This window comes from Mustelus asterias, chromosome 6 (genome assembly GCF_964213995.1).
Source record: "Mustelus asterias chromosome 6, sMusAst1.hap1.1, whole genome shotgun sequence".
NCBI lineage: Eukaryota > Metazoa > Chordata > Chondrichthyes > Carcharhiniformes > Triakidae > Mustelus > Mustelus asterias.
Genome location: NC_135806.1, coordinates 2,933,935 through 2,949,906, shown reverse-complemented (window position 1 = coordinate 2,949,906; position 15,972 = coordinate 2,933,935). Strand labels below are relative to the sequence as shown.

Genomic DNA, 15,972 nt, shown 5'->3' with positions numbered 1-15,972 from the left:
TGCTGAGTCCACTGTTATTTGTCATTGATATTAATGATTTGGGTGAGAATAAAGGAGGCATGGTTAGTAAGTTTGCAGATGACACCAAGATTAGTGGCATAGTAGACAGTGAAGAAAGTTATCTCCGATTGCAATGGGATCTTCATCAATTGGGCCAGTGGGTTGACGAATGGCAGATGGAGTTTAATTTATACAAATGCGAGGTGATGCATTTTGGTAGATTGAACCAGGGCAGGACTTACTCAGTTAATGGTAGGGCATTGGGGAGAGTTACAGAACAAAGAGATCTAAGGGTACAGGTTCATAACTCCTTGAAAGTGGAGTCACAGGTGCGCAGAGTGGTGAAGAAGGCATTCGGCATGCTTGGTTTCATCGGTCAGAACATTGAATACAAGAGTTGGAACGTCTTGTTGAAGTTGTACAACACATTGGTAAGGCCACACTTGGAATACTGTGTGCAATTCTGGTCACCCTATTATAGAAAGGATATTATTAAACTAGAAAGAGTGCAGAAAAGATTTACTAGGATGCTACCGGGACTTGATGGATTGAGTTATAAGGAGAGGCTGGATAGACTGGGACTTTTTTCTCTGGAGCGTAGGATGCTGAGGGGTGATCTTATAGAGGTCTATAAAATAATGAGGGGCATAGATAAGGTAGATAGTCAATATCTTTTCCCAAAGGTAGGGGAGTCTAAAACTAGATGCCAAAAAGATGTTTGGCAATGAATAATGTGATACATGAGTTTCAGTGCCAGTGTAATGCAAGGAATGTAGCCTCTATACCTCCCAAAATCTGGCAGACCATATTAAGCAGCATGTCCCCTCCGTTCACAATGTGCAAGTTATAGGGAAGAATTTTACCATTCTGAGTTTAAATGCCAGATCTGGGCGTCAAATAGATCCGCGCCTGGAATCCACTTTGCCCATATGCGTTTTGCCGGCTCCGGCCCGATCCGTGCTGTGGGCGGGGCTTAGTGCTGGCGGACTGATCGGAGCTCTGAACTGCGCATGCGCAGTTCGAAAAAAATCTGACAGCGCGCCTGGGCGCGAAAAAAAAAGCAGAAAGCGGAGAGAGCGGCTGTCTGGCGGTCATCCTCTGGTCGGGGGCGTGGGAGGGGAGGGGGTGTGACCAATCATCCCCTGGGTCGGGGGGGGAGGAGAGGGGGTGTGATGTATCGTCCTCTGGGGGGGGTGGGAGGAGAGGAGGTGTGACCGATCATCCCCTGGGGGGGATGGAGAGGGGGTGTGACGTCTCATCCTCTGGTCGGGGGAGTTCCGCTGCCTGTCTGCGGCCGATCCCTCCTGGCACCATCACTGGTACACTACCAGCCACAGCCATCTCTCCTGCTCTCTCGCACCTGCAGGGAAGAGTAATCTGTGGCTGGTAGTGTCCCAGTGATGGTGCCAGGAGGGATTGGCCGCAGACAGGCAGCGGAACCCCCCCCCCCCCCTCCCGACCAGAGGATGAGACGTCACACCCCCTCTCCAGCCCCCCCAGGGGATGATCGGTCACACCCCCTCTCCTCCCCCCCCCTCCACCCCCCCAGGGGATGATCGGTCACACCCCTATCCAACCCCCCCCCCCCCCAGGGGATGAGACGTCACACCCCCTTTCCTCCTCCCACCCCCCTCCCGCCCCGACCAGAGAATGACCTGGGTCAGAGAGCCGTTGCAGTCTCTGACTCCGCTCTTCGGAGGCTGCAGCGGCGACTTCAGACTTTTATTTTGCAGGTCGGTAACAGCGCGGGCGCGGATCGGGCCAGAAGACGGTAAAGTGGGATTTGGCGGTAGAGTTGGGCGTGCGGTTCATTAAGTCGATTTAAATGCATGCAAATGCATTTAAATCGTCGGGCCACCCGATTCGGGCGCGCGCCGGATCCGCGCCCGAATCGGGTGTCGGTAAAGCCGCGATCTGCTCGGAATTGGGTGCCGATCGCGGTATAGGCCTGACGCCCAACTTTACCGTGAAGTTTTGGTAAAATCAGGCCCATAGTGTGTACCCAACTAGCCCATGCTTGCAAAACTCTAAACAGCACCCAACATTGGATGCCATTCCCTGATTGAACAACATTTGTTAAATAATCAGAGTCCATTTACCAACCAATCATCACTCTCTCATGCAGTATAAATTTGCTGTCCTCCCTTCCATTGGTATTCTTGCAAATTGTCCCGATGAGTGCAAAACAAAAAGCTTCAACAAAATGGTTTTTCAGCAATACTTTGGTCCTAACTCTTCATGTACTCATCTCAATTATTCTTTATGAGATATACATTTTAATGCCATTCATTATATTTTTAACGCTCTGTAGATGTGCTTTTAATGACAAAGACAATCAAATTAAAATTTCTTGCTTTGAAACTGTTTCCATTTGGAGGCTCCTGCATTCATAAAACTGCATTTTCCTTTAAACAGGTTAAAGAAGATAACCAGGAAATAGCAAGCATGGAAAGACAGTAAGAAATTATCTTTACATTAAAATTATTTCAAATAATTTAGTGGTATTTAATTTGTGTTCATTTATTTAATTGAGATAATATTCTTGATGGTTTGCTGGAGGTGTTCTGTTCCTTATTAATAAATTGTATTGTGGGAAATTAAAAGGGGAAGACAAAGTTGACTTTGGTTGAACTGTCCTTGTCATGTTTTATGATAGCACTTCATTTCATGTAGCCTCAGACATCATTTCAGCTTCAGTCGAATAACATGTTGTTATTAACTGTATGGGAATCTTTTTTGGACTAAAACACAAAGGATGACCGTGAATATTTAATTATAGACTTACGGAGATGAGGGAGAAAATTAACCAGGTAACTGAGGAAATTCGGCATCTTGACATGGATCTGGAGGAGCACCAAGGTAGGGTGCCTTGCCCAACAAGTGGAAAATTATACTGTTGTATTAAAAGGTTCATGGAAGACAATTCTTTGCAGTTTTTTGGCTTTTGCTCATCCCTTTTGGAGAATCATTCAGCAAGTAATATAGTTATGCATTTATTTGAGAGAGAATGTTTGGAATACCTATTCATGGAAAAGTATATTACATGGTGATACCATCCATTAAAATAAAAAAAAGGCCACCTTTCAAAAGCAGAGTGTCAGTTTTGTCCCAGGATTTCAGATGAGACAGCAATCACTCTTGAGTTGTTTTCTTTGAAGAAAGAGATTCCCTGTATGCAGTTACTACTCTTCCTTCTGTTGCCATAAATGCTTACAAATGACTTGAAAGGAAATAAAATAACTATCCCCATGATCCCATACCCGGACATTGCAATGCCGTCTGATTCATTGCAATCCTCACTAGAGAACTTGCTGTTTGTCAGACCAGGCAGAGTAACTCCCAGAACCTACAACTGACATCATGGCCCGCAAAGTCCACTTTAGAGAATTTAGGCTTTCCATTATCTATCATAACATTGTTGACATATAGAAAACCCCCACCCAGATAGCTTATGGTGTTAAATGAAAGAATTTCCTAAATGAGTGCTAGGATATGGGCCTTCCCAATATGTGCTGCAACCCATTTTGCAATCAATAAGGATAGGCAACAACACCTCCTCCACTATCAACCTCAACACCAGTGCCCCACAAGGCTGTGTCCTCAGCCCCTTACTATACTCCTTATACACTTATGACTGTGTGGCCAAATTCCCCTCCAACTCGATTTTCAAGTTTGCTGATGACACCACCGTAGTGGATCCGATCTCAAACAATGATGAGACGGCGTACAGGAAAGAGATAGAATCTGGTGAATTGGTGTGAGGACAATAATCTCTCCCTCAATGTCAACAAAACGAAGGAAATAGTCTTCGACTTCAGGAAGTGTAGTGGAGGACATGCCCCTGTCTACATCAACGGGGATAAAGTAGAAAGGGTCGAGAGCTTCAGGTTTTTAGCCGTCCAGATCATCAACAATCTGTTCTGGTCTCCCCATGCCGATACTACAGTTAAGAAAGCCCACCAACACCTCTACTTTCTCAGGAGACTAAAGAAATTTGGCATGTCCGCTACGATTCTCACCAACGTTTAAGATTTCCCATAGAAAGCAATCTTTCTGGTTGTATTACAGCTTGGTATGGCACCTGCCCTGTTCAAGACCACAAAAAACTACAAAGGGTCGTAAACGAAGTCCAGTCCATCACTCAAACCAGTCTCCCACCCATTGACTCAGTCTACACTTCCCGCTGCCTTGGAAAAATTGCCAGCATAATGAAGGACCCCACGCACCCCGGATATTCTCTCTTCCACCTTCTTCCATCGGGAATAAGATACAAAAGTCTGAGAGCAAATACCAACTGACTCAAGAGCAGCTTCTTTCTTCCCTGCTGCTGCCACAGACATTTGAATGGATCTACCTCACATTAAGTTGATCTTTCTCTACACCCTAGCTATGACTGTAACACTACATTCTGCACTCTCTCCTTTCCTTTTCTGTGAACGGTATTCTTTGTATAGCGCTTAAGAAACAATACTTTTCACTGTATCCCAATACATGTGACAATAATAAATCAAATTTGTATGGTGGCAGGGTGGGGTTCAAAGGATTCAAAAGTTGTCCTCACAATTTCTACAGTTGCCCTTTGCTGTTAAATTGATTTTGTCCTTAACAAGATATTTTCAGAACAATTTTATATGATGAATAACCAGATAATATCCCTCCAGTTTGTGGAGGTTGAACTTAAGTCAAAGAACATGGGAAAACTATATCCAGAATAGATATTCTACCTCGCACTGCTTGATCATAGCTTTCCAAAATGTGTGTTTTACTCTATGACAATAAGTACTCAAAACCAGTGGACCCGAGTCTGGTCTAAGTTATTATACTCGTACTATGAAAGTGTTTTAGCAAACAGGTATTTAAACTTACGGATATTTACTTTTTACTTAAAGATATAGCAATCTTCATTCTGCTCTATGTCCCTCAGTGCGGGCTCCCTTTGCAGGCAAGACATGCCCCACTTTGTGCTGCCCAGCTTTCACCAAGCTTATCTCTGGCCACCCATGTTGTTCAGCTGTTAAGCGATCCCTGCCTGGCATTATTTCACTGTTTGAGAGCTACTAGTCTAGACTTTTCTCCAGTTCAGCACAAGCCCTGAAATTGAATGGTTGGATGAAAATTTTCCCTTGCAGTTTCTTAGATGATAAACTCTGAGGCAGGTGGACCATCTAGGAAGGAACAAAGATCAGGTGTTTGCCCCAAAGGAATAACAACAGGTTCCTAAGGATTAACCTGTAGTTGCTCTTGTTCCTCTCTTGGCATCTCAATGTTAAGAGTGTGTTTAATAAAGGCCTGGGGATAGGTTATCTTATCTTAGAGAATGCTAGAAACCATGATCTAAATAACAATCTCAACAATCTTCAGCCAGAAGTGCCAAGTGGATAATCCATCTCAGCCTCCTCCAGTGGTCCCCAGCATCTCAGATGCCAGCCTCCAGCCAATTCGATTCACTCCACGTGATATCAAGAAACGGTTGGAGGCACTGGATACTGCAAAGGCAATGGGTCCTGATAACATTCCGGCAATAGTACTGAAGTACTCCAGAACTTGCCACTCCCCTAGCCAAGCTTTTCTAGTACAGTTACAACACTGGCATCTACCCAACAATATGGGAAAATTGCCCAGGTATGTCCTGTACACAAAAAGCAGGACAAATCCAACCCGGCCAATTACCACCCAATCAGTTTACTCTCGGTCATCAGTAAAGTGATGGAAGGGATCATCAACAGCGCTATCAAGCAGCAGCTGCTCAGCAATAACCTGCTCAGATTTGTCCAGTTTGGGTTTCGCCAGGGTCACTCAGGTCCTGACCTCATTACAGCCTTGGTTCAAACATGGACAAAAGAGCTGAATTCCAGAGGTGAGGTGAGAGTGACAGCCTTTGACATCAAGGCCGCATTCGACCGAGTGTGGCATCAAGGAGGCCTAGCAAAACTGGAATCAATGGGTATCAGTGGGCAAACTCTCCTCTGGTTGGAGTCATACCTGGTACATAGGAAGATGGTTGTGGTTGTGGAGGGTCAGTCATCTCAGCTCCAGGACATCTCTGCAGGAATCCATCAGGGTAGTGTCCTAGACCAACAATCTTCAGCTGCTTCATCAATGACCTTCCCTCCATCATAAGGTCAGAAGTGGGGATATTTGCCGATGATTGCACAATATTCAACTCCATTCACGACTCCTCGGATACTGAAGCAGTCCATGTTCAAACGCAAGATCTGGACAATAGTGTCGGGATCTCAAACAATGACGAGACAGAGTACAGGAATGAGATAGAGAATCTGGTGAACTGGTGCGGCAACAATAATCTCTCCCTCAATGTCAACAAAACGAAGGAGATTGTCATTGACTTCAGGAAGCGTAAAGGAGAACATGCCCCTGTCTACATCAATGGGGACGAAGTAGAAAGGGTCGAGAGCTTCAGGTTTTAAGGCGTCCAGATCACCAACAACCTGTCCTGGTCCCCCTATGCCGACACTATACTTCAGAAAACCCACCAATGCCTCTACTTTCTCAGAAGACTAAGGAAATTTGGAATGTCAGCTACAACTCTCACCAATTTTTAAAGATGCACCATGGAAAGCATTCTTTCTGGTTCTATCACAGCTTGGTATGGCTCCTGCTTTGCCCAAGACCGCAAGAAACTACAAAAGGTCGTGAATGTAACCCAATCCATCACGCAAACCAGCCTTCCATCCATTGACTCTGTCTACACTTCCCGATGCCTCGGCAAAGCAGCCAGCATAATTAAGGATCCCACGCACTCAGGACATTCTCGCTTCCACCTTCTTCCTTCGGGAAAAAGATACAAAAGTCTGAGGTCACGTACCAACCGACTCAAAAACAGCTTCTTCCCTGCTACTGTCAGACTTTTGAATAGACCTACCTTGCATTAAGTTGATCTTTCTCTACACCCTAGCTATGACGGTAACACTACATTCTCTATGAACGGTATGTTTTGTCTGTAGTGCGCAAGAAACAATATTTTTCACTGTATGTTAGTACATGTGATAATAATAAATCAAATCAAATTAATATCCAGACTTGAGCTGACAAGTGGCAAGTAACATTCGCGCCACACAAATGCCAGGCAATGACCATCGCTAATAAGAGACACTCTAACCACCGCTCCTTGACAATCAATGGTGTAACCATCACTGAATCCCCCACTGTCAACATCCTTGGGGCAACCCACAGAACATGGACTGCAGCGATTCAAGAAGGCAGCTCACCACCACCTTCTCAAAGGCAACTAGGGATGGGCAATAAATCCTGGCCAGCCAGCGACACTCATGTCCCATGAATGAATAAAAAAAACTTCCAGCTTCCTCGGAAAAGCAGCCAGCATAATCAAGGACCCCACGCACCCTGGACATACTCTCTTCAACCTTCTTCCATTGGGAAAAGGATGTTATAGTCTGAGGTCACGTACCAACCAACTCAAGAACAGCTTCTTCCCTGCTGCCAGAAACTCAACTGGACTCACCATATAAACACAGTGGCTACAAGAGCAGGTCAGAGGCTAGGAATAGTGCGGCAAGTAAATCTCCTTCTGACTCCCCAAAGCCTATCCACCATCTACAAGGCACATATTAGGAGTGTGATGGAATACTCCCCACTTGCCTGAATGGATGCAGCTCCAACAACACTCGAGAAGCTTGACACCATCCAGGACAAAGTAGCCCACTTGATTGGCACCACATCTACAAACATTCACTCCCTCCACCACCGCTCAGTAGCAGCAGTGTGTACTATGTACAAGATGCACTGCAGCAATTCACCAAAATCTTAGACAGCATCTTCCAAACCCACGACCACTTCCATCTTGAAGGACAAGGGCAGCAGATAAATGGGAACATCACCACCTGCAAGTTCCCCTCCGAGCCACTCACCATCCTGACTTGGAAATATATCGCCGTTCCTTCACAGTCGCTGGGTCAAAATCTTGGAATTCCCTCCCTAACAGCATTGTGGGGCAACCCACAGAACATGGACTGCAGCGATTCAAAAAGGTAGCTCACCACCACCTTCTCAAGGGCAACTGGGGATGGGCAATAAATGCTGGCCAGCCAGCGATGCACATGTCCAACGAATGAATAAAATATAAATAAAAACATACATTTAGGTCAGGATTTATTTCTCAGGCAATTGACCATTTAAAGCAGGAATGTTCTTTGTATTATCAAATTTAAATTATAATGGGGTGTAATCTTGGAATTCCAGCTCCTACTTCTCCTCTAATGTCATATATAAATTGAAGAAAGGGACTCGGGACACGTGGCAGTAGGGTGCAGGAGGACTGGCTGATGTATTATTGTGTTGTTGCGTTGGAGTCGTTTCAATAACGTCCATAGACTGCCAGTTGCAAACTCTCTAACTTTATTGTAACATATTTACGGTTACGAGAACATTCCCTTACACTAGCTTCTTTCCATGCTGCTTTCTCCTTGATTCGCAAATCACACGAGAATGTGTCACTTCCTTCTGTGATGTTGCGGACCATTACAGTTAACCCTTTATGGGATTTAGTCGAACATATTCCATTGTGCTACAGTTGACAGGGAAGAAATGGCCAAATCTGGGCACTTGATATGCTAACAAAGTTACCAGGTTAGGAGCTTTATCAAGGCCATTGCTAAATTATGTTGCCCTTTATTTCAGTGGCCTGTGTTGCTTTAAGCATAACCTCACCCCTTTTTTGGTGTTGCAACACATAATTTGTTACCTGGCAAGTTCTTTGTGCAAAGCTGAGAACCCATTGAGAGATTGTGTGGCTTATTATGTTGATCCACACCCAGGGAACATGGGCCTGGGTTACAGTCTGACAGGGAGAAGTCCAGCCCAACGCCTGGATGAATACCAGACTTTATAGTTTAAAGCAGACTTGTATTATTTACAGTGCAGGAACAGGCCATTTGGTTCATGTGGCTTCTATTTACCCTTTTTCAGCCTTTGTATGATTGACGTGTAGTATTCCCTCATGCAGAAGGAAGGAACCATTATCACAATAGAACTAAGTTTCACTACGATTTAAAAATCCTGGTGAGGGGTAGAAACAATCTTAATAAATGCATGTTTATAAATCCTTGGAGATGAAATGTGGCTCACAATGCTAAATGAACAAAATATGTTTGAAATATGTGGTTGCTATTAATTATTCCAAGCAACCACTGCAGAATTACAATGGGAGAGTTGCCAAAAGGTTGACTTTCCGGTGTGCGTTTAAAGATTGTCTTAACGTTCTGGTCGAATCACGACGGTGGTGGTTCTATCAACAACAATAACTTGCCAATCTTCATAAATTATTTACACTTCTTTTGCATTTTATTTACACTGAATTGCCAAAGAAGCAACATTCCTGTCCTTTTGCAGGTTTGAAATGTTCATTATTTCATTTTTCCTCAAGTCATTACTTACAGTAAGTTTTTTTTAGTGGATTTTTTTGCAATTTGCAAATATGATGTACTGAATTAAGGGACTGGTAGAGTACAGATTAACACTTGCAGTTCCCATTTGCTAGTCTCCCAAATTTGACTGGCAGGCACGGGGCAGAGAGATATGACCTATAATTAAACCTTGTCATGGTGGCACCAATTATCTGTGGATGGACACAACAAGAGGGAGACACTGGTAGCACCAGAAAATTTTGGAGCCAAGGCAGGTGAATAGAGATGAGGTACAGAACAGCCATTATATAATTCAATGTCAGCGAAGGCTTGAGGGGCTCAGTGGCCTGCTCCTGTTCCTAGGTTGCAGGAAAGAGCAATGTGGAAATTGAAAGCTCATCTTAAACTTGATACGTAGGCGTGATTTATGTGAGTTTCCGATAAGCACAAAGTGCATGACCATGTGCACAGACATTGCTCTCTCAGAGGGACATTAAAAAAACATGCATTTATAAAACAAATTTCACATCCTCAGGATTCTATAAACAATTCACAGCCCATTAATTACTTTTTTGGAGTGTAGTTCTGCAATATAGGGAAACGTGGTAACCAATCTGTACACAGCAAGGTCCCAGCAGTAGCGATGGACTAAATAACAAGGTAAGCTATTTTATTTAGGGGTGACAGTTACAGGCTAAATGTTAGCCAGGACACCAGGAGGATTCCCTTCTCCTTTAATTTTTTTTTCATTCTTTCATTAGAAGCAACATCACTGGCAAGGCCAGCATTTGTTGCCATCCCTAATTGTCTTTGAGAAGGTGGTGCTGAGGAACCTTTTTGAACCATTGCAGTCCACATGTTGTAGATACACCCGCAGTGCTGTTAGGCAGGGAGTTTCAGGGTTTTGACCCTGCGACAATGAAGGAATGCTGATCTATTTCCAAGTCAGGATGGTGTTTAGTTTGGAGGGAAACTTGAATGTAGTGGTTTTCCCATGTGCTGCTGCCCTTGTGCTTCTAGCTGGGTAAAGATTGTGGGTTTGGAAGGTGCTGTCAAAAGAGCCTTGGTGAGTTGCTGCAGTTCATCTTGTAGATAGTACACACTGCTGCCACTGTGCATTGGTCTTGGAAGGAGCGAATGTTTAAGGTGGTGGATAGAGTGTGAATCAAGTGGGTTGCCTTGTCCTGGACGGTGTTTAGCTTCATGAGTGTTGTTGGAGCTGCACTCATTCAGGCAAGTGGCGAGTACTCTGTCACACTGGTAGAAAGGCTTTGGGGAGTTGGGTGGTGAGTTGTCACAGGATATTTTGTATCCCCCAAGCGGGCAGATAAGGTCATAGTTTTATGTCTCATCCAAAGGTCAGTGCCTCCAACAGTGCAGAAATCCCCAGTGCTGCACTGAAGTGCCAGCCAAGATTGTGTTAATGTTTTGGATTGGAACCTGATCCCAAGACAGGACTTGGAGGTGAGAGATCTACTTTGTGTTAAAGAACAATTTTGCCCTTGTTAATTGTTTTTTTTTATGTACAGCTTTATAAATGACCAAATCATTCAGTTTTAGGCAGAATTTTTTCCCTTCACTTTAGAAAATGAGTGTCTATGATCTAGCTATTTAATGCTTCAGATTTGTCTCTTTTCACTGTTTTACATTTCTCTCTTGCCTATTTATCCACTGGCTGATTTCATTGGATAAAATCTCAGAAGGTAAGGATTGACTTTCTCCTCTAGCTTATCTTCCTCTTTGTTTACAAGCCATACTTTACAAAGGCTTCCTGGGTAGCATCTTAATATTGCAAGTGTAGTAACAGATCACTAAACTGATTGAACTCTGGACTTTGGAAAAAAATTTAACTTTATAACCAAAGTGAACATTTGCTGCATATGTTTGTTTTCTATAAGTTCTTTGTGGGTTAATTCTGTTCAGAGTTCTGTCCCGTGTGCATAATCGCAATTTAGTAAGATAACATTCTTTCTTGTTTATTCATCCTCTGCACATGAGTGAAGATGGAAATCATTGTCTGCTGACTTTCAACCTTTCATCCTAGCTCAGTTTTTTTTAAATGCACCACCTATTGTGCTTTATGTCTGAAAAATAGAGGAAGGTCCAACATGTATTCCTTATTATACACTGAGCTAACTGATCTCTTGCAGGAAGAGATGAGAAAATCACAATTGGTTCTAGTTTTCCTAAGCTAAGGAAGGAAAAATCAGCTTAGGTTCTCAAATTTGATTGTGATCCAGTAACTTCTGCTGGAAACTGTGCATGTGTCGACCTCGGATTGGGGCAGGTTCAGGCCCAGCTGTGAGACCACCCAGGTGAATTGGCATTCATTCTTAAGGCTCCCATGCAAAGTGACCACTGGGTGAAGTAATAGAGAACTGGCATAGAATCAGACCTGAGGATGAGGCAGTGCATTGGAGAGGTTTTCTTTAACTCTTCTGTCCCCATATAAACCCTGTGTTTTCAAAACCTTACATTACTTGGCACTACTGCTGCTGTTCGATAGTAGGAACAGATTTTTAGTTGTGTTACTTGTAATCTCCTCCAGTTCTATTAGCCCCTTTCCCCAGACTCTGTGTTTATCCAATTCTTTTAACTGCTTTTATATCTCTCCATCTCTGCTCCATCTTTGAAAGCTGTGCCTTCAGCCCCTTTTGGTCCAGCACCTTTTGTGAGGGATTTGATCTCCTCATTGATACAGCCATTTAGCTGTGAGCACAAGAACGTGTATTGGGAAGGAGAAACCTGAACCTTATCAATATTGACCAAGACCTTTCTCCCATCAGGAATGGCTATGTGGTTGATGCTGCTCCGCCTTCTCCTAGCATGTGTCCATTTGTTAGCACTCCACTGGCTGAGATTCCAAATGGGTTCAATCAGAGTACTATACAAGGGAATTGCATTGAGTATTTCTATCAGCAGTCCTTTGTCCCTGCTCAGGAATTTGCAAATTATTTTGGACCCTATGATGTGCTGAACTTTATTTGGCACTGGAAAAACGCTGTAATGAGCTGATGTGCAGAACTGAGTTCCTTCTCTGTTGGGTTTACTTGAATACTTAATTACACATCTAGGTCATTTCTCTGTTTGCAGCATTACAAAAATGCTGTGTATTGGAACTCGGGAAATTATAGACTGCCTCCGAGGTTCTGTTTAGCCTAAAATTGTTTATGGATTTCATTTCACTCTGGAAATTGCACTGTTGAAGTTTTACCCACCACCACATTTTTTTTTGTTGGGATTTTTTTCTGCTGATTTGGGTATATTAAAATATGGGCATTACTAGCAGTTGTTTAATTTTATATCAAACTCCTACTCTACACGCGAGAGCTTTCGGGATTCTGAGTATACGCTGTTCACTCAGCTGCCTTTTTATCCTCCAAACATGGCCACTAGCTTCCTGCCATTTAGATAGTCCTGCCTCCAGATACTCATGAGCTTAGAATCCCCTCTGTAAACTTATGCAACCCAGACATCAAGGTCAGCATTTATTCTCCATCCTTTGTGACCTTTGAGAAGGTGATGGTGAACCTTCTTGAACCAAGACAGTCATATGTGGAACATACTCCCACAGTGCTGTTAAATGGGGAGTTCCAGGATTTTGACCCAGCAAGTGTATGTTGTGCTGAAATTTAAATTATTTATGAAAGGTCAAAATAACAAAGAGAGGAACCAACTACACTGCAAAGATTTGAGTTTGTATCACTTATTGAGTCATGAAGAGACCTGTAAATTTGTTGTTTATGTTTAAGGTGAACGGAATCAGAAATACAAGGAGCTAAAAAAAAGAGAAGAAACAATGGATGGTGAGTTTATGCTAATCTGGCTGAGTTTCTTAACCATGCATCATTGTATCTGCAGGCAAGTTGTTGCAGTAAAATTCAGATCATGTGTTATATTGAACCTCTATGAAAGTAAAGTGGCAAATAGATTTTACAGCGACATTATACATGAGCAGGATGACTATCTGAAATATTTTTACGCAATCAATTCTTTATCATCATTATCTATATATTGATGCCACTGTTGTGATTATTAATTTTTCCTTCACTATTAAACAAATTCTATCTCTGATCGAAACTATCTTAATTTCTAAATATCTGCATTTCAGGCTTTCTACTTTTATGTTTAAGTTTATTTACTTAACATTGCAATGAAGTTACTGTGGAAATCCCTGAGCCGCCACACTCCGGCGCCTGTTCAGGTACACCGAGGGAGAATTTAGCACAGCCAATGCACCTAACCAGCACGTCTTTGGGCTGTGGGAGGAAACAGGAGCACCCGGAGGAAACCCACGTAGACACGGGGAGTACATGCAAACTCCACACAGATAGTGACCCAAGCCGGGATTCGAACCCGGGTCCCTGGCGCTGTACTGCTGCAGTGCTAACCACTGTGCCATATTGTCACTGTTTCCAGCACATAAGTGGTTTTGAATGTGCAGATGATGGAAATGAGTAGCCATAATCACTAATTTGAATGAGTTTTCTTTTGCTGTTGAGCTTTTTTCTACTTTCCAGCTAAATCCATGATAACAATGAGACAGAGCTACACCTTTTTCAGAGCATAGGTTTACAAAGTGGGAGTTGTCAAACCCTCTCAGGCATCAGTAAGACCATTAGGTTTATTTATTTCTGTTATCAAATGTCTGCAATCTTTTGTGTTTGACTTACTAGTATAACATTTCTGTTAATGTATAATATTAAAAATGAAACATTTTCTACAGCAAAAGCTCTGGGTTGCTGGATGCTATCATTTTTCAGAAATCAGAACAGGAAGTGTCTCATATTTGCTGGAGGTTCCTCACGCACTGACTCATTTGTTCTTAGGATGTGAGTGACGTAGACCAGACCCCATTTGTTACCCATCCCAAGTTACCCTGAGAGAGTGGTGGAGAATCTTCTCCTTGAGCCTTGGTGTTGGAGCTTTCACAGTGGTGTTAGGCAGGGAGATGCTCTAAGTAGAGGTCATACTACATTTTGTTTAAAATCAGATCTTGCATTTATAAGGCATTTTTCATGACCACCAGATGCCGAAAGCGCTTTACAGCCAGTATTTCTGAGGTGTAGTCACTATTGTAATGTAGGAAATGTGACAGCAAATTTGCTCACAGCAATCTCTCACAAGCAGCAATGTGATTATGACATAATCTGTTTTAACCTATTGATTGGGGGATAAATATTGATCAGGATGCTGGGGATGACTTCCATGCTCTACTGTCAAGGAATCTTTTACGTCCGCCTGAGAGGGCAGACAGAGCCTTGGTTTAACATTGTCAGAAAGACAGTGGAAAGGATTTTACGGCCTCACTCAGGCGAGACCGGAAATCCCCGCCCGAGGTCAATGGAGATTTCTGTTGTCGGACCCTCGCCCACACTGATTCCTTGGCGAGTGAGGTGGCAGAGTTCCGGTCAACATCTGTGACAATGCAGCACTCCCTCAGTACTGGACTGCAGTGTCAGCCTAGATTGCCATACTCAAATTCTGACGTGGGTCTTGAACCCACAATCTTCTGACTCGGGGCAAGAGTGCTACCCTCTGAGCCACAGCTAGCACACTTATTTGTGTAATAAAACCAGGACTTTATTTTTTCAAAAAAAATTAATAATACATTCAATTTAAACCATTAACAAAATTCTTGGCTCTTGTATTTGGGAAAACTGTCATCTTTGATCTCTCTGTCTAAATGTGCAAAAATGTAATGTCAGTAGTAAAACCAAATCGGCCTAACATTTCCTTTCACAGACCGCACCCTTCTCTTTAACTACAAGATATTTTAAGTAAATGAACTCACAAAAGATTAGAAAATTACTGCAGCAGTCAGTTTTGTTTGGTCTTTATTCCCCAAGCTGTGCTAGAAACCAGGGGAGTAGGATTTATGTTGCAGTGTTGTCAGACAATAGGTTCCTTTTGAACAGGCTCATGCTGTGAATTATTAGCATGTCTCACTTATGCATCTGTAAGAAATGTTGAGAGGCCACAGAGGAGTTTTATTAATTTTGTGTTCCCTTTATTGTCCATTTCTGTTGATTTTGTCCAGCAAGGATCTTTTTGTGCTTGGAGTGATTATTGTATCTAGCCATAGTACAGATTCTGCATTATTGAAAATTGAGTGTCAAGTGCAGACACAGCCCAAGGGACTGGACACTAAAATGCTTGTGACATAAGCCCAGCTCTCAATTTTAAATAATCTACATGCACAAGAAAACATTACCCAATTGACTTAACACATTTTTCCAGGGAACAGAAAATCCAATGAAGGAACAGTTCTTGAGGACCTCGGCTTTCTTTAAGAGGGATTTATGGTGATAACAGAAAATGTGCCTAATCGTTCCATTGTGGAGATATTTAGGCAGTGTTACCCCTATAGAATCATGGAAAGATTGCAACTGTTACAATTATGAGGTTTATAAGATTATGCTTTGGACTCTGTCTTTAAATTTAAGTTAAAATGAAGAGGGGTTCAACTGACAATTCCAAATCCTACCTGACAAGCCTGGCTAAGTCCAAGGACCTGTTGGGCAAGATGTAAAGTTCTCAGATTCTGGGAACAAAGGGCAACGACTTCTGTGCGAACTGTAAATAAACT

At 42.9% G+C, this 15,972-nt stretch overlaps 2 protein-coding genes across 3 annotated transcripts in view; one reads left to right on the top strand and one right to left on the bottom strand.

Moving 5' to 3' along the window:
- The window catches only part of LOC144494710 (leucine-rich repeat-containing protein 19-like), a 119,872-nt gene that overhangs the window by 41,232 nt on the left and 62,668 nt on the right, over positions 1-15,972 (bottom strand). The gene's annotated exons all lie outside the window — the stretch shown is intronic.
- ift74 (intraflagellar transport 74) overlaps positions 1-15,972 on the top strand; it is a 91,892-nt gene that overhangs the window by 47,856 nt on the left and 28,064 nt on the right. Inside the window, exons 11-13 of the mRNA XM_078213916.1 lie at positions 2,416-2,456; positions 2,780-2,859; positions 13,136-13,189. Of these exons, the coding sequence (XP_078070042.1) occupies positions 2,416-2,456; positions 2,780-2,859; positions 13,136-13,189 (175 nt within the window). The remainder of the gene's footprint in view (positions 1-2,415; positions 2,457-2,779; positions 2,860-13,135; positions 13,190-15,972) is intronic.